This window comes from Salvelinus fontinalis, unplaced genomic scaffold (assembly GCF_029448725.1).
Source record: "Salvelinus fontinalis isolate EN_2023a unplaced genomic scaffold, ASM2944872v1 scaffold_0124, whole genome shotgun sequence".
NCBI lineage: Eukaryota > Metazoa > Chordata > Actinopteri > Salmoniformes > Salmonidae > Salvelinus > Salvelinus fontinalis.
Genome location: NW_026600333.1, coordinates 77,347 through 97,277, shown reverse-complemented (window position 1 = coordinate 97,277; position 19,931 = coordinate 77,347). Strand labels below are relative to the sequence as shown.

The 19,931-nt window shown below is 39.4% G+C and overlaps 1 protein-coding gene across 2 annotated transcripts in view; it reads right to left on the bottom strand.

The window, feature by feature from the left end:
• LOC129843356 (islet cell autoantigen 1-like protein) overlaps positions 1–19,931 on the bottom strand; it is a 99,930-nt gene that overhangs the window by 33,247 nt on the left and 46,752 nt on the right. For both annotated transcript variants that reach the window (XM_055912055.1, XM_055912054.1), the window contains exons 9-10: positions 17,374–17,453; positions 11,197–11,240 (exon numbers count right to left, since the gene is read on the bottom strand). In XM_055912055.1, coding sequence (XP_055768030.1) covers positions 11,197–11,240; positions 17,374–17,453 — 124 coding nt within the window. The remainder of the gene's footprint in view (positions 1–11,196; positions 11,241–17,373; positions 17,454–19,931) is intronic.

The window sequence follows — 19,931 nt, the reverse complement described above, 5'->3', positions numbered from 1 at the left end:
TAGGGGTCAGTATATAATGTAATGTTATAGTATATCTAGTCCAGTAGGGGTCAGTATATAATGTAATGTTATAGTATATCTAGTCCAGTAGGGGTCAGTATATAATGTAATGTTATAGTATATCTAGTCCAGTAGGGGTCAGTATATAATGTAATGTTATAGTATATCTAACCCAGTAGGGGTCAGTATATAATGTAATGTTATAGTATATCTAGTCCAGTAGGGGTCAGTTCATATTAATGTAATGTTATAGTATATCTAGCCCAGTAGGGGTCAGTATATAATGTAATGTTATAGTATATCTAGTCCAGTAGGGTCAGTAGGGGTCAGTATATAATGTAATGTTATAGTATATCTAGTCCAGTAGGGTCAGTAGGGGTCAGTATATAATGTAATGTTATAGTATATCTAGCCCAGTAGGGGTCAGTATATAATGTAATGTTATAGTATATCTAGTCCAGTAGGGGTCAGTATATAATGTAATGTTATAGTATATCTAGTCCAGTAGGGGTCAGTAGGGTCAGTATATAATGTAATGTTATAGTATATCTAGTCCAGTAGGGTCAGTAGGGGTCAGTATATAATGTAATGTTATAGTATATCTAGTCCAGTAGGGGTCAGTATATAATGTAATGTTATAGTATATCTAGTCCAGTAGGGGTCAGTATATAATGTAATGTTATAGTATATCTAGCCCAGTAGGGGTCAGTATATAATGTAATGTTATAGTATATCTAGCCCAGTAGGGGTCAGTATATAATGTAATGTTATAGTATGTCTAGTCAAGTAGGGGTCAGTAGGGGTCAGTATATAATGTAATGTTATAGTATATCTAGTCCAGTAGGGTTCAGTATATAATGTAATGTTATAGTATATCTAGTCCAGTAGGGGTCAGTATATAATGTAATGTTATAGTATATCTAGCCCAGTAGGGGTCAGTATATAATGTAATGTTATAGTATATCTAGTCCAGTAGGGGTCAGTATATAATGTAATGTTATAGTATATCTAGCCCAGTAGGGGTCAGTATATAATGTAATGTTATAGTATATCTAGTCCAGTAGGGGTCAGTATATATGTAATGTTATAGTATATCTAGCCAAGTAGGAGTCAGTAGGGGTCAGTATATAATGTAATGTTATAGCAGATCTAGTCCAGTAGGGGTCAGTATATAATGTAATGTTATGGTATATCTAGTCCAGTAGGGGTCAGTATATAATGTAATGTTATAGTATATCTAGTCCAGTAGGGTCAGTAGGGGTCAGTATATAATGTAATGTTATAGTATATCTAGTCCAGTAGGGGTCAGTATATAATGTAATGTTATAGTATATCTAGTCCAGTAGGGGTCAGTATATAATGTAATGTTATAGTATATCTAGCCCAGTAGGGGTCAGTATATAATGTAATGTTATAGTATATCTAGCCCAGTAGGGGTCAGTATATAATGTAATGTTATAGTATATCTAGTCCAGTAGGGGTCAGTATATAATGTAATGTTATAGTATATCTAGTCCAGTAGGGGTCAGTATATAATGTAATGTTATAGTATATCTAGTCCAGTAGGGGTCAGTATATAATGTAATGTTATAGTATATCTAGTCCAGTAGGGGTCAGTATATAATGTAATGTTATAGTATATCTAGTCCAGTAGGGGTCAGTATATAATGTAATGTTATAGTATATCTAGTCCAGTAGGGGTCAGTATATAATGTAATGTTATAGTATATCTAGTCCAGTAGGGGTCAGTATATAATGTAATGTTATAGTATATCTAGTCCAGTAGGGGTCAGTATATAATGTAATGTTATAGTATATCTAGCCCAGTAGGAGTCAGTAGGGGTCAGTATATAATGTAATGTTATAGTATATCTAGTCCAGTAGGGGTCAGTATATAATGTAATGTTATAGTATATCTAACCCAGTAGGGGTCAGTATATAATGTAATGTTATATTATATCTAGTCCAGTAGGGGTCAGTAGGGGTCAGTATATAATGTAATGTTATAGTATATCTAGCCCAGTAGGGGTCAGTATATAATGTAATGTTATAGTATATCTAGTCCAGTAGGGGTCAGTAGGGGTCAGTATATAATGTAATGTTATAGTATATCTAGTCCGGGGGTCAGTAGGGGTCAGTATATAATGTAATGTTATAGTATATCTAGCCCAGTAGGGGTCAGTATATAATGTAATGTTATAGTATATCTAGTCCCAGTAGGGGTCAGTATATAATGTAATGTTATAGTATATCTAGTCCAGTAGGGGTCAGTAGGGGTCAGTATATAATGTAATGTTATAGTATATCTAGTCCAGTAGGGTCAGTAGGGGTCAGTATATAATGTAATGTTATAGTATATCTAGTCCAGTAGGGGTCAGTATATAATGTAATGTTATAGTATATCTAGTCCAGTAGGGGTCAGTATATAATGTAATGTTATAGTATATCTAGCTCCAGTAGGGGTCAGTATATAATGTAATGTTATAGTATATCTAGTCCAGTAGGGGTCAGTATATAATGTAATGTTATAGTATATCTAGCCAGTAGGGGTCAGTATATAATGTAATGTTATAGTATTCTAGTCCAGTAGGGGTCAGTATATAATGTAATGTTATAGTATATCTAGTCCAGTAGGGGTCAGTATATAATGTAATGTTATAGTATATCTAGTCCAGTAGGGGTCAGTATATAATGTAATGTTATAGTATATCTAGCCCAGTAGGGGTCAGTATATAATGTAATGTTATAGTATATCTAGTCCAGTAGGGGTCAGTATATAATGTAATGTTATAGTATATCTAGCCCAGTAGGGGTCAGTATATAATGTAATGTTATAGTATATCTAGTCCAGTAGGGGTCAGTATATAATGTAATGTTATAGTATATCTAGTCCAGTAGGGGTCAGTAGGGGTCAGTATATAATGTAATGTTATAGTATATCTAGTCCAGTAGGGGTCAGTATATAATGTAATGTTATAGTATATCTAGTCCAGTAGGGGTCAGTATATAATGTAATGTTATAGTATATCTAGCCCAGTAGGGGTCAGTATATAATGTAATGTTATAGTATATCTAACCCAGTAGGGGTCAGTATATAATGTAATGTTATAGTATATCTAGTCCAGTAGGGGTCAGTAGGGGTCAGTATATAATGTAATGTTATAGTATATCTAGTCCAGTAGGGGTCAGTATATAATGTAATGTTATAGTATATCTAGTCCAGTAGGGGTCAGTATATAATGTAATGTTATAGTATATCTAGTCCAGTAGGGGTCAGTATATAATGTAATGTTATAGTATATCTAACCCAGTAGGGGTCAGTATATAATGTAATGTTATAGTATATCTAGCCCAGTAGGGGTCAGTATATAATGTAATGGTATAGTATATCTAGCCCAGTAGGGGTCAGTATATAATGTAATGTTATAGTATATCTAGTCCAGTAGGGGTCAGTAGGGGTCAGTATATAATGTAATGTTATAGTATATCTAGTCCAGTAGGGGTCAGTAGGGGTCAGTATATAATGTAATGTTATAGTATATCTAGTCCAGTAGGGGTCAGTATATAATGTAATGTTATAGTATATCTAGTCCAGTAGGGGTCAGTATATAATGTAATGTTATAGTATATCTAGTCCAGTAGGGGTCAGTATATAATGTAATGTTATAGTATATCTAGCCCAGTAGGGGTCAGTATTTAATGTAATGTTATAGTATATCTAGTCCAGTAGGGGTCAGTAGGGATCAGTATATAATGTAATGTTATAGTATATCTAGCCCAGTAGGGGTCAGTATATAATGTAATGTTATAGTATATCTAACCCAGTAGGGGTCAGTATATAATGTAATGTTATAGTATATCTAGTCCAGTAGGGGTCAGTATATAATGTAATGTTATAGTATATCTAGTCCAGTAGGGGTCAGTATATAATGTAATGTTATAGTATATCTAGTCCAGTAGGGGTCAGTATATAATGTAATGTTATAGTATATCTAGTCCAGTAGGGGTCAGTATATAATGTAATGTTATAGTATATCTAGTCCAGTAGGGGTCAGTATATAATGTAATGTTATAGTATATCTAGCCCAGTAGGGGTCAGTATATAATGTAATGTTATAGTATATCTAGTCCAGTAGGGGTCAGTATATAATGTAATGTTATAGTATATCTAGCCCAGTAGGAGTCAGTAGGGGTCAGTAAATAATGTAATGTTATAGTATATCTAGTCCAGTAGGGGTCAGTAGAGGTCAGTATATAATGTAATGTTATAGTATATCTAGCCCAGTAGGGGTCAGTATATAATGTAATGTTATAGTATATCTAGTCCAGTAGGGGTCAGTATATAATGTAATGTTATAGTATATCTAGTCCAGTAGGGGTCAGTATATAATGTAATGTTATAGTATATCTAGCCCAGTAGGGGTCAGTATATAATGTAATGTTATAGTATATCTAGCCCAGTAGGGGTCAGTATATAATGTAATGTTATAGTATATCTAGTCCAGTAGGGGTCAGTATATAATGTAATGTTATAGTATATCTAGTCCAGTAGGGGTCAGTATATAATGTAATGTTATAGTATATCTAGTCCAGTAGGGGTCAGTATATAATGTAATGTTATAGTATATCTAGTCCAGTAGGGGTCAGTATATAATGTAATGTTATAGTATATCTAGCCCAGTAGGGGTCAGTATATAATGTAATGTTATAGTATATCTAGTCCAGTAGGGGTCAGTATATAATGTAATGTTATAGTATATCTAGCCCAGTAGGGGTCAGTAGGGGTCAGTATATAATGTAATGTTATAGTATATCTAGTCCAGTAGGGGTCAGTATATAATGTAATGTTATAGTATATCTAGTCCAGTAGGGGTCAGTATATAATGTAATGTTATAGTATATCTAGTCCAGTAGGGGTCAGTATATAATGTAATGTTATAGTATATCTAGTCCAGTAGGGGTCAGTATATAATGTAATGCTATAGTATATCTAGTCTAGTAGGGGTCAGTATATAATGTAATGTTATAGTATATCTAGTCCAGTAGGGGTCAGTATATAATGTAATGTTATAGTATATCTAGTCCAGTAGGGGTCAGTATATAATGTAATGTTATAGTATATCTAACCCAGTAGGGGTCAGTATATAATGTAATGTTATAGTATATCTAGTCTAGTAGCGGTCAGTATATAATGTAATGTTATAGTATATCTAGCCCAGTAGGGGTCAGTATATAATGTAATGTTATAGTATATCTAGTCCAGTAGGGGTCAGTATATAATGTAATGTTATAGTATATCTAGTCCAGTAGGGGTCAGTATATAATGTAATGTTATAGTATATCTAGTCCAGTAGGGGTCAGTATATAATGTAATGTTATAGTATATCTAGTCCAGTAGGGGTCAGTATATAATGTAATGTTATAGTATATCTAGTCCAGTAGGGGTCAGTATATAATGTAATGTTATAGTATATCTAGTCCAGTAGGGGTCAGTATATAATGTAATGTTATAGTATATCTAGTCCAGTAGGGGTCAGTATATAATGTAATGTTATAGTATATCTAGTCCAGTAGGGGTCAGTATATAATGTAATGTTATAGTATATCTAGTCCAGTAGGGGTCAGTATATAATGTAATGTTATAGTATATCTAGTCCAGTAGGGGTCAGTATATAATGTAATGTTATAGTATATCTAGCCCAGTAGGGGTCAGTATATAATGTAATGTTATAGTATATCTAGTCCAGTAGGGGTCAGTATATAATGTAATGTTATAGTATATCTAGCCCAGTAGGGGTCAGTATATAATGTAATGTTATAGTATATCTAGTCCAGTAGGGGTCAGTATATAATGTAATGTTATAGTATATCTAGTCCAGTAGGGGTCAGTATATAATGTAATGTTATAGTATATCTAGTCCAGTAGGGGTCAGTATATAATGTAATGTTATAGTATATCTAGAACAGTAGGGGTCAGTATATAATGTAATGTTATAGCATATCTAGTCCAGTAGGGGTCAGTATATAATGTAATGTTATAGTATATCTAGTCCAGTAGGGGTCAGTATATAATGTAATGTTATAGTATATCTAGTCCAGTAGGGGTCAGTATATAATGTAATGTTATAGTATATCTAGTCCAGTAGGGGTCAGTATATAATGTAATGTTATAGTATATCTAGTCCAGTAGAGGTCAGTATATAATGTAATGTTATAGTATATCTAGTCCAGTAGGGGTCAGTATATAATGTAATGTTATAGTATATCTAGTCCAGTAGGGGTCAGTATATAATGTAATGTTATGGTATATCTAGTCCAGTAGGGGTCAGTATATAATGTAATGTTATAGTATATCTAGTCCAGTAGGGGTCAGTATGTAATGTTATAGTATATCTAGCCCAGTAGGGGTCAGTATATAATGTAATGTTATAGTATATCTAGTCCAGTAGGGGTCAGTATATAATGTAATGTTATAGTATATCTAGTCCAGTAGGGGTCAGTATATAATGTAATGTTATAGTATATCTAGTCCAGTAGGGGTCAGTATATAATGTAATGTTATAGTATATCTAGTCCAGTAGGGGTCAGTAGGGGTCAGTATATAATGTAATGTTATAGTATATCTAGTCCAGTAGGGGTCAGTATATAATGTAATGTTATAGTATATCTAGTCCAGTAGGGGTCAGTATATAATGTAATGTTATAGTATATCTAGTCCAGTAGGGGTCAGTATATAATGTAATGTTATAGTATATCTAGCCCAGTAGGGGTCAGTATATAATGTAATGTTATAGTATATCTAGTCCAGTAGGGGTCAGTATGTAATGTTATAGTATATCTAGCCAAGTAGGAGTCAGTAGGGGTCAGTATATAATGTAATGTTATAGTATATCTAGTCCAGTAGGGGTCAGTAGGGGTCAGTATATAATGTAATGTTATAGTATATCTAGTCCAGTAGGAGTCAATATATAATGTAATGTTATAGTATATCTAGCCCAGTAGGGGTCAGTATATAATGTAATGTTATAGTATATCTAGCCCAGTAGGGGTCAGTATATAATGTAATGCTATAGTATATCTAGTCCAGTAGGGGTCAGTATATAATGTAATGTTATAGTATATCTAGTCCAGTAGGGGTCAGTATATAATGTAATGTTATAGTATATCTAGTCCAGTAGGAGTCAATATATAATGTAATGTTATAGTATATCTAGCCCAGTAGGGGTCAGTATATAATGTAATGTTATAGTATATCTAGCCCAGTAGGGGTCAGTATATAATGTAATGCTATAGTATATCTAGTCCAGTAGGGGTCAGTATATAATGTAATGTTATAGTATATCTAGTCCAGTAGGGGTCAGTATATAATGTAATGTTATAGTATATCTAGTCCAGTAGGGGTCAGTATATAATGTAATGTTATAGTATATCTAGTCCAGTAGGGGTCAGTATATAATGTAATGTTATAGTATATCTAGTCCAGTAGGGGTCAGTATATAATGTAATGTTATAGTATATCTAGTCCAGTAGGGGTCAGTATATAATGTAATGTTATAGTATATCTAGTCCAGTAGGGGTCAGTATATAATGTAATGTTATAGTATATCTAGTCCAGTAGGGGTCAGTATATAATGTAATGTTATAGTATATCTAGTCCAGTAGTGGTCAGTATATAATGTAATGTTATAGTATATCTAGCCCAGTAGGGGTCAGTATATAATGTAATGTTATAGTATATCTAGTCCAGTAGGGGTCAGTATATAATGTAATGTTATAGTATATCTAGCCCAGTAGGAGTCAGTAGGGGTCAGTATATAATGTAATGTTATAGTATATCTAGTCCAGTAGGGGTCAGTAGGGGTCAGTATATAATGTAATGTTATAGTATATCTAGTCCAGTAGGGGTCAGTATATAATGTAATGTTATAGTATATCTAGTCCAGTAGGGGTCAGTATGGGCCAGTATATAATGTAATGTTATAGTATATCTAACCCAGTAGGGGTCAGTATATAATGTAATGTTATAGTATATCTAGTCCAGTAGGGGTCAGTATATAATGTAATGTTATAGTATATCTAGTCCAGTAGGGGTCAGTATATAATGTAATGTTATAGTATATCTAGTCCAGTAGGGGTCAGTATATAATGTAATGTTATAGTATATCTAGTCCAGTAGGGGTCAGTATATAATGTAATGTTATAGTATATCTAGTCCAGTAGGGGTCAGTAGGGGTCAGTATATAATGTAATGTTATAGTATATCTAGTCCAGTAGAGGTCAGTATATAATGTAATGTTATAGTATATCTAGTCCAGTAGGGGTCAGTAGGGGTCAGTATATAATGTAATGTTATAGTATATCTAGTCCAGTAGGGGTCAGTATATAATGTAATGTTATAGTATATCTAGTCCAGTAGGGGTCAGTATATAATGTAATGTTATAGTATATCTAGCCCAGTAGGGGTCAGTATATAATGTAATGTTATAGTATATCTAGTCCAGTAGGGGTCAGTATATAATGTAATGTTATAGTATATCTAGTCCAGTAGGGGTCAGTATATGATGTAATGTTATAGTATATCTAGTCCAGTAGGGGTCAGTATATAATGTAATGTTATAGTATATCTAACCAAGTAGGGGTCAGTATATAATGTAATGTTATAGTATATCTAGTCCAGTAGGGGTCAGTATATAATTTAATGTTATAGTATATCTAGCCCAGTAGGGGTCAGTATATAATGTAATGTTATAGTATATCTAGTCCAGTAGGGGTCAGTATATAATGTAATGTTATAGTATATCTAGTCCAGTAGGGGTCAGTATATAATGTAATGTTATAGTATATCTAGTCCAGTAGGGGTCAGTATATAATGTAATGTTATAGTATATCTAGTCCAGTAGGGGTCAGTATATAATTTAATGTTATAGTATATCTAGCCCAGTAGGGGTCAGTATATAATGTAATGTTATAGTATATCTAGTCCAGTAGGGGTCAGTATATAATGTAATGTTATAGTATATCTAGCCCAGTAGGGGTCAGTAGGGGTCAGTATATAATGTAATGTTATAGTATATCTAGTCCAGTAGGGGTCAGTATATAATGTAATGTTATAGTATATCTAGTCCAGTAGGGGTCAGTATATAATGTAATGTTATAGTATATCTAGTCCAGTAGGGGTCAGTAGAGGTCAGTAGGGGTCAGTATATAATGTAATGTTATAGTATATCTAGTCCAGTAGGGGTCAGTATATAATGTAATGTTATAGTATATCTAGCCCAGTAGGGGTCAGTATATAATGTAATGTTATAGTATATCTAGTCCAGTAGGGGTCAGTATATAATGTAATGTTATAGTATATCTAGTCCAGTAGGGGTCAGTATATAATGTAATGTTATAGTATATCTAGTCAGGTAGGGGTCAGTATATAATGTAATGTTATAGTTTATCTAGTCCAGTAGGGGTCAGAAGGGGTCAGTATATAATGTAATGTTATAGTATATCTAGTCCAGTAGGGGTCAGTAGGGGTCAGTATATAATGTAATGTTATAGTATATCTAGTCCAGTAGGGGTCAGTATATAATGTAATGTTATAGTATATCTAGTCCAGTAGGGGTCAGTATATAATGTAATGTTATAGTATATCTAGTCCAGTAGGGGTCAGTAGGGGTCAGTATATAATGTAATGTTATAGTATATCTAGTCCAGTAGGGGTCAGTATATAATGTAATGTTATAGTATATCTAGTCCAGTAGGGGTCAGTATATAATGTAATGTTATAGTATATCTAGTCCAGTAGGGGTCAGTATATAATGTAATGTTATAGTATATCTAGCCCAGTAGGGGTCAGTATATAATGTAATGTTATAGTATATCTAGTCTAGTAGGGGTCAGTATATAATGTAATGTTATAGTATATCTAGTCCAGTAGGGGTTAGTATATAATGTAATGTTATAGTATATCTAGTCCAGTAGGGGTCAGTATATAATGTAATGTTATAGTATATCTAGTCCAGTAGGGGTCAGTATATAATGTAATGTTATAGTATATCTAGCCCAGTAGGGGTCAGTATATAATGTAATGTTATAGTATATCTAGTCCAGTAGGGGTCAGTATATAATGTAATGTTATAGTATATCTAGTCCAGTAGGGGTCAGTATATAATGTAATGTTATAGTATATCTAACCCAGTAGGGGTCAGTATATAATGTAATGTTATAGTATATCTAGCCCAGTAGGGGTCAGTATATAATGTAATGTTATAGTATATCTAGTCCAGTAGGGGTCAGTATATAATGTAATGTTATAGTATATCTAGTCCAGTAGGGGTCAGTATATAATGTAATGTTATAGTATATCTAGCCCAGTAGGGGTCAGTATATAATGTAATGTTATAGTATATCTAGCCCAGTAGGGGTCAGTATATAATGTAATGTTATAGTATATCTAGTCCAGTAGGGGTCAGTATAAAATGTAATGTTATAGTACATCTAGTCCAGTAGGGGTCAGTATATAATGTAATGTTATAGTATATCTAACCCAGTAGGGGTCAGTATATAATGTAATGTTATAGTATATCTAGTCCAGTAGGGGTCAGTAGGGGTCAGTATATAATGTAATGTTATAGTATATCTAGTCCAGTAGGGGTCAGTAGGGGTCAGTAGAGGTCAGTAGGGGTCAGTACATAATGTAATGTTATAGTATATCTAGTCCAGTAGGGGTCAGTATATAATGTAATGTTATAGTATATCTAGTCCAGTAGGGGTCAGTATATAATGTAATGTTATAGTATATCTAGTCCAGTAGGGGTCAGTATATAATGTAATGTTATAGTATATCTAACTCAGTAGGGGTCAGTAGGGGTCAGTAGGGGTCAGTAGAGGTCAGTAGGGGTCAGTAGGGGTCAGTAGAGGTCAGTAGAGGTCAGTAGGGGTCAGTAGGAGTCAGTAGGGGTCAGTAGAGGTCAGCAGGGGTCAGTAGGGGTCAGTATATAATGTAATGTTATAGTATATCTAGCCCAGTAGGGGTCAGTAGGGGTCAGTAGAGGTCAGTAGGGGTCAGTAGGGGTCAGTAGAGGTCAGTAGAGGTCAGTAGAGGTCAGTAGGGGTCAGTAGGGGTCAGTAGGGGTCAGTAGAGTTCAGTAGAGGTCAGTAGGGGTCAGTAGGGGTCAGTAGGGGTCAGTAGGGGTCAGTACGTACCAAAGGCTGATTCTGATGGCTTCTCTTCATCCAGGGAGACCAGACTGAGAGGAGAGAAAGGATATGTTTGGTATTTTATTACCATTAGCTGAAAGGGAGACCAGACTGAGAGGACAGAAAGGATATGTTTGGTATTTTATTAGGATCCCCATTAGCTGAAAGGGAGACCAGACTGAGAGGAGAGAAAGGATATGTTTGGTATTTTATTACCATTAGCTGAAAGGGAGACCAGACTGAGAGCAGAGAAAGGATATGTTTGGTATTTTATCAGGATCCCCATTAGCTGAAAGGGAGACCAGACTGAGAGGAGAGAAAGGATATGTTTGGTATTTTATCAGGATCCCCATTAGCTGAAAGGGAGACCAGACTGAGAGGAGAGAAAGGATATGTTTGGTATTTTATCAGGATCCCCATTAGCTGAAAGGGAGACCAGACTGAGAGCAGAGAAAGGATATGTTTGGTATTTTATCAGGATCCCCATTAGCTGAAAGGGAGACCAGACTGAGAGGAGAGAAAGGATAAGTTTGGTATTTTATCAGGATCCCCATTAGCTGAAAGGGAGACCAGACTGAGAGGAGAGAAAGGATATGTTTGGTATTTTATCAGGATCCCCATTAGCTGAAAGCAGCAGCTACTCTTCCTGGGGTTTACACAAAACATGACATGAGAACATTAATAAACAAGAAGAGCTCAAGGACAGAACTACACTGAACAAAAAAATACTGAACCAAAATATAAGTTTCATGAGCTGAAATAAAAGATCCCGCACATTTTCCATATGCACAAAAAGCTTCCTTCTCTCCAATTTTGTGCCCAAATTTGTTTATATCCCTGATAGTGAGTATTTCTCCTTTGTCAAGATAATCCATCCACCTGACAGGTGTGGAATATCAAGAAGCTGATTAAACAGCCCGATCATTACACAGATGCACCTTGTGCTGGGGCCAATAAAAGGCCACTCTAAAATGTGCAGTTTTGTCACACAACACAATGCCACAGATGTAATTTTCTTTTAGGGAGCGTTGGCATGCCGACTGCAGGACTATCCACCGATTGAATATTAATTTCTCTGCCATAAACGTTTCTCAACGTTGTTTCAGAGAACTTGCAAGTACGTCTAACTGGCCTCAAAAAACGCAGACCACGTGTAACCACTCCAGCCCAGGACCTCTACATCCGGCATCTTCACCTGCGGGATCGTCTGAGACCAGCCACCCAGACAGCTGATGAAACTGAGGGTTTGTCTGAGACCAGCCACCCAGACAGCTGATGAAACTGAGGGTTTGTCTGAGACCAGCCACCCAGACAGCTGATGAAACTGAGGGTTTGTCTGAGACCAGCCACCAGGACAGCTGATGAAACTGAGGGTTTGTCTGAGACCAGCCACCCAGACAGCTGATGAAACTGAGGGTTTGTCTGAGACCAGCCACCAGGACAGCTGATGAAACTGAGGGTTTGTCTGAGACCAGCCACCAGGACAGCTGATGAAACTGAGGGTTTGTCTGAGACCAGCCACCAGGACAGCTGATGAAACTGAGGGTTTGTCTGAGACCAGCCACCAGGACAGTTGATGAAACTGAGGGTTTGTCTGAGACCAGCCACCAGGACAGCTGATGAAACTGAGGGTTTGTCTGAGACCAGCCACCAGGACAGCTGATGAAACTGAGGGTTTGTCTGAGACCAGCCACCAGGACAGTTGATGAAACTGAGGGTTTGTCTGAGACCAGCCACCAGGACAGCTGATGAAACTGAGGGTTTGTCTGAGACCAGCCACCAGGACAGCTGATGAAACTGAGGGTTTGTCTGAGACCAGCCACCAGGACAGCTGATGAAACTGAGGGTTTGTCTGAGACCAGCCACCAGGACAGCTGATGAAACTGAGGGTTTGTCTGAGACCAGCCACCTGGACAGCTGATGAAACTGAGGGTTTGTCTGAGACCAGCCACCAGGACAGCTGATGAAACTGAGGGTTTGTCTGAGACCAGCCACCAGGACAGTTGATGAAACTGAGGGTTTGTCTGAGACCAGCCACCTGGACAGCTGATGAAACTGAGGGTTTGTCTGAGACCAGCCACCTGGACAGCTGATGAAACTGAGGGTTTGTCTGAGACCAGCCACCTGGACAGCTGATGAAACTGAGGGTTTGTCTGAGACCAGCCACCTGGACAGCTGATGAAACTGAGGGTTTGTCTGAGACCAGCCACCAGGACAGCTGATGAAACTGAGGGTTTGTCTGAGACCAGCCACCAGGACAGCTGATGAAACTGAGGGTTTGTCTGAGACCAGCCACCAGGACAGCTGATGAAACTGAGGGTTTGTCTGAGACCAGCCACCTGGACAGCTGATGAAACTGAGGGTTTGTCTGAGACCAGCCACCAGGACAGCTGATGAAACTGAGGGTTTGTCTGAGACCAGCCACCAGGACAGCTGATGAAACTGAGGGTTTGTCTGAGACCAGCCACCCAGACAGCTGATGAAACTGAGGGTTTGTCTGAGACCAGCCACCCAGACAGCTGATGAAGCTGAGGGTTTGTCTGAGACCAGCCACCAGGACAGCTGATGAAACTGAGGGTTTGCACAACTGAAGAATTTCAGCACAAACGGTCAGAAACCGTCTCAGAGAAGCTCCTCTGCGTGCTCGTCGTCCTCACCAGGGTCTTGACCCGACTTCAGTTCGTCGTCACCGACATCAGTGGGAAAATGCTCACCCTCGATAGCCAATGGCACGCTGGAGAAGTGCGGATACCAGTATGGCATCGTGTGGACAAGCGATTTGCTGATGTCAACTCTGTGAACGGAGTGCCCCATGGTGGCGGTGGGGTTATGGTATTGGCAGGCATAAGCTACAGACAATGAACACAATTACACTTTATTGATGGCAATTTGAATGCACAGAGATACCGTGACGAGTTCCTGAGGCCCATTGTCGTGCCATTCATCCGCCACCATCACCTCATGTTTCAGCATGATAATACAAGGCCTCATGTCACAAGGATCTATACACAATTCCTGGAAGCTGAAAATGTCCCAGTTCTTGCAAGGCCTGCGTACTCACCAGACATGTCACCCATTGAGCATGTTTGGGATACTCTGGATCAACGTGTACGACAGAATGTTCCAGTTTCCGCCAATATCCAGCAACTTGGCACAGCCATTGAAGAGGAGTGGGACAACATTCCACAGGCCACAATTAGCAGCCTGATCAACTCTATGTGAAGGAGATGTGTCTGCATGAGGCAAATGGTGGTCACACCAGATACTGACTGGTTTTCATGAGGCAAATGGTGGTCACACCAGATACAGCCTGATCAACTCTATGTGAAGGAGATGTGTCTCGCTGCATGAGGCAAATGGTGGTCACACCAGATACTGACTGGTTTTCTATTCCACGCCCCTACTTTTAAAAACCCCATCTGTGACCAACAGATGCATATCTGTATTCCCAGTCATGTGAAATCCATAGATTAGAGCCTAATGAATTTATTTAAATTGACTGTACCTCATTAAAATCATGTTGCGTTTATATTTTTAGTAAATGTAAAAACAGCACACATAGCCTACATACATAAAATATCTAGGTTCAATAGGGGAGAGGTGTTGGGTCTGATCAACATAAAATATCTAGGTTCAATAGGGGAGAGATGTTGGGTCTGATCAACATAAAATATCTAGGTTCAATAGGGGAGAGATGTTGGGTCTGATCAACATAAAATATCTAGGTTCAATAGGGGAGAGATGTTGGGTCTGATCAACATAAAATATCTAGGTTCAATAGGGGAGAGATGTTGGGTCTGATCAACATAAAATATCTAGGTTCAATAGGGGAGAGATGTTGGGTCTGATCAACATAAAATATCTAGGTTCAATAGGGGAGAGATGTTGGGTCGTGAGATGTCGCTTATCTGTTTTTTTTAAATCAGGTTTGCTGTTCATTTGAGCAATATGAGATGGAAGGAAGTTCTATGCAATAATGGCTCTATATAATAATGTACGCTTTGTTGAATTTGTTCTGTATTTGGGGACTGTGAAAAGCCCCCTGGTGGCATGTCTGGTGGGGAAGTGTCAGAGCTAGGGTTGGAAAGGGTCAGAACTTCCTGGTAAATTTCCTGAATTTTTAGGGAAGTTTTCCATGGGAAGTTGAGCCCAGGAATTTGGGGAATTTTGCTTAAATTCATCAAAAAAGTTAGCTTAGTTAACAGTGAACCTTTTTCGTGGGATACACATACGGCAATTCTAGGTCTTGTGGCATATTTTGGTTAAACTATCCCCAATTCAAAGGAATTGCATCCCTCTGCATGCACAGTGCATTCTTCCATCACATGTACAGCTGATTCTCAGGATCTTGCACACTAATGAGATGCTTTTGCTTGAGCCTGCTTAACTGAGGAGTGTTAATTCACCTGTTTCCATACATGTTTGTATCTTACAAAAGAGTTGTTTAATCTAACTGCTTAACTATTTATCTGTACATGGAATTGTATTTGATTTATTTTTTTACTCTTTTTTTCTCTAATCTTTACAGGAAAATGCCACGGGCTCTCTGATGTGTGGAGACATTTCACTGTAGCTAATGTAGAAGGAAAAGCTGTGTACATTCGCAAATAATGTGCCAAATCATATGTGAAGAATGCAACAAAGATGCAGAGTCATCTGGCCAAGTGCATAAAGTTCCCTCAGCGCTCACAACAAGCAACCTCTGACAAAAGTCCCTCTACTTCTATTCGAGGTGAAAGGGATGAATGAGACACCTTATCGATAGCAACAGCTCATGGTCCTCCTGGAATCCAAAGTGTTTATGACTCCATGGAGGAACGTAGTCAGAGAAATGTTGATGAATGTTTTGCTCGAGCTGTGTATTCAACTGGTTCACCGCCGATGCTCACAGGCAATGTGTATTGGAAGAGGTTTCTGAATGTTATTCGCCCAGGATACACCCCTCCAACCAGACATGCTTTATCTACTCATTTGGTAGATGCAGAGTTCAACAGAGTTCAAGTGAAGGTCAAGGAAATCATAGAGAGCAGACTGTATTGCAATCATCTCTGATGGGTGGTCGAATGTTCGTGGGCAAGGAATAATGAACTACATCATGTCCACCCCTCAACCAGTATTCTACAAGAGCACAGACACAAGGGAGAACAGACACACCGGTCTCTACATTGCAGATGAGCTGAAGGCAGTCATCAATGACCTTGGACCACAGAAGGTATTTGCACTGGTGACAGACAATGCTGCGAACATGAAGGCTGCTTGGTCTAAAGTGGAGGAGTCCTACCCTCACATAACACCCATTGGCTGCAGCGCGTCACAAATATAAACTTTTTATCACCTGGCCACGCCTGCGCTGAGCAGTGTGGTGCAATGATTGAATAAAATGGATGTTTACATTTATTTTGCAACACTCACACACGTGACGAGACCGGTGGGATCAACATGGTAGACCGGTGGGGTCAGCGTGGTAGACCGGTGGGGTCAGCGTGTTAGACCGGTGGGGTCAGCATGGTAGACCGGTGGGGTCAGCATGGTAGACCGGTGGGGTCAGCATGGTAGACCGGTGGGGTCAGCATGGTAGACCGGTGGTGTCAGCGTGGTAGACCGGTGGGGTCAGCGTGGTAGACCGGTGGGGTCAGCATGGTAGACCGGTGGGGTCAGCGTGGTAGACCGGTGGGGTCAGCGTGTTAGACCGGTGGGGTCAGCATGGTAGACCGGTGGGGTCAGCATGGTAGACCGGTGGGGTCAGCATGGTAGACCGGTGGTGTCAGCGTGGTAGACCGGTGGGGTCAGCGTGTTAGACCGGTGGGGTCAGCATGGTAGACCGGTGGGGTCAGCATGGTAGACCGGTGGGGTCAACATGTTAGACCGGTGGGGTCAGCATGGTAGACCGGTGGGGTCAGCATGGTAGACCGGTGGGGTCAGCATGGTAGACCGGTGGGGTCAGCATGTTAGACCGGTGGGGTCAGCATGGTAGACCGGTAGGGTCAGCATGGTAGACCGGTGGGGTCAACATGGTAGACCGGTGGGGTCAGCATGGTAGACCAGTGGGGTCAACATGGTAGACCGGTGGGGTCAGCATGGTAGACCAGTGGGGTCAGCATGGTAGACCGGTGGGGTTTACCCCCAGTCGGAGCTCATTTTCCCCCAGAGTTCCCAGGTTGTCTTGAACTAGGATGTTCTCACCTGTTACTCTGTATGGCCTTCTCTTTGTTCTGGTCCTGGTTCTCTAAATCTGTCAGCTGCTCCAGAGGGTCCCGGAGGTCCTGACAACATACACACCTACTGTTACAACACACTGGAAACAAAACACACACACACACACCCCATCTACTGTTACAACACACTGGAAGCAAAACACACACCCCATCTACTGTTACAACACACTGGAAGCAAAACACACACCCCATCTACTGTTACAACACACTGGAAGCAAAACACACACACACACCCCATCTACTGTTACAACACACTGGAAACAAAACACACACACACACCCCATCTACTGTTACAACACACTGGAAGCAAAACACACACACCCCATCTACTGTTACAACACACTGGAAGCAAAACACACACACACACACCCCATCTACTGTTACAACACACTGGAAACAAAACACACACACACACCCCATCTACTGTTACAACACACTGGAAGCAAAACACACACCCCATCTACTGTTACAACACACTGGAAGCAAAACACACACCCCATCTACTGTTACAACACACTGGAAACAAAACACACAAACACACACCATCTACTGTTACAACACACTGGAAACAAAACACACACACACACCCCATCTACTGTTACAACACACTGGAAGCAAAACACACACACACCCCATCTACTGTTACAACACACTGGAAACAAAACACACACACACACCCCATCTACTGTTACAACACACTGGAAGCAAAACACACACACACACACCCCATCTACTGTTACAACACACTGGAAGCAAAACACACACCCCATCTACTGTTACAACACACTGGAAGCAAAACACACACCCCATCTACTGTTACAACACACTGGAAGCAAAACACACACACACACCCCATCTACTGTTACAACACACTGGAAACAAAACACACACCATCTACTGTTACAACACACTGGAAACAAAACACACAAACACACACCATCTACTGTTACAACACACTGGAAGCAAAACACACACACACACACACCCCATCTACTGTTACAACACACTGGAAGCAAAACACACACACACACCCCATCTACTGTTACAACACACTGGAAGCAAAACACACACACACCCCATCTACTGTTACAACACACTGGAAGCAAAACACACACACACACACCCACCCCATCTACTGTTACAACACACTGGAAACACAACACACACACACCCCATCTACTGTTACAACACACTGGAAACAAAACACACACACACACCATCTACTGTTACAACACACTGGAAGCAAAACACACACACACACCATCTACTGTTACAACACACTGGAAACAAAACACACACACACACACCATCTACTGTTACAACACACTGGAAGCAAAACACAAACACACACACCCCATCTACGGTTACAACACACTGGAAACAAAACACACACACCCCATCTACTGTTACAACACACTGGAAACAAAACACACACACCCCATCTACTGTTACAACACACTGGAAACAAAACACACACACACACCCCATCTACGGTTACAACACACTGGAAACAAAACACACACACACCCCATCTACTGTTACAACACACTGGAAGCAAAACACACACACACCCACCATCTACTGTTACAACACACTGGAAACAAAACACACACACCCCATCTACTGTTACAACACACTGGAAGCAAAACACACACACACCCACCATCTACTGTTACAACACACTGGAAACAAAACACACACACCCCATCTACTGTTACAACACACTGGAAACAAAACACACACACACCCCATCTACTGTTACAACACACTGGAAGCAAAACACACACACACCATCTACTGTTACAACACACTGGAAACAAAACACACACACACACACCCCATCTACTGTTACAACACACTGGAGGCAAAACACACACACACACCCCATCTACTGTTACAACACACTGGAAACAAAACACACACACACACACCCCATCTACTGTTACAACACACTGGAGGCAAAACACACACACACACCCCATCTACTGTTACAACACACTGGAAGCAAAACACACACACACACCCCATCTACTGTTACAACACACTGGAAACAAAACACACACACACACACCATCTACTGTTACAACACACTGGAAGCAAAACACACACACCCCCCATCTACTGTTACAACACACTGGAAACAAACACACACACACCCCATCTACTGTTACAACACACTGGAAACAAAACACACACACACACCCCATCTACTGTTACAACACACTGGAAGCAAAACACACACACACCATCTACTGTTACAACACACTGGAAGCAAAACACACACACACACACCCCATCTACTGTTACAACACACTGGAGGCAAAACACACACACACACCCCATCTACTGTTACAACACACTGGAAACAAAACACACACACCCCATCTACTGTTACAACACACTGGAAACAAAACACACACACACACCCCATCTACTGTTACAACACACTGGAAACAAAACACACACACACACCCCATCTACTGTTACAACACACTGGAAACAAAACACACACACACACCCCATCTA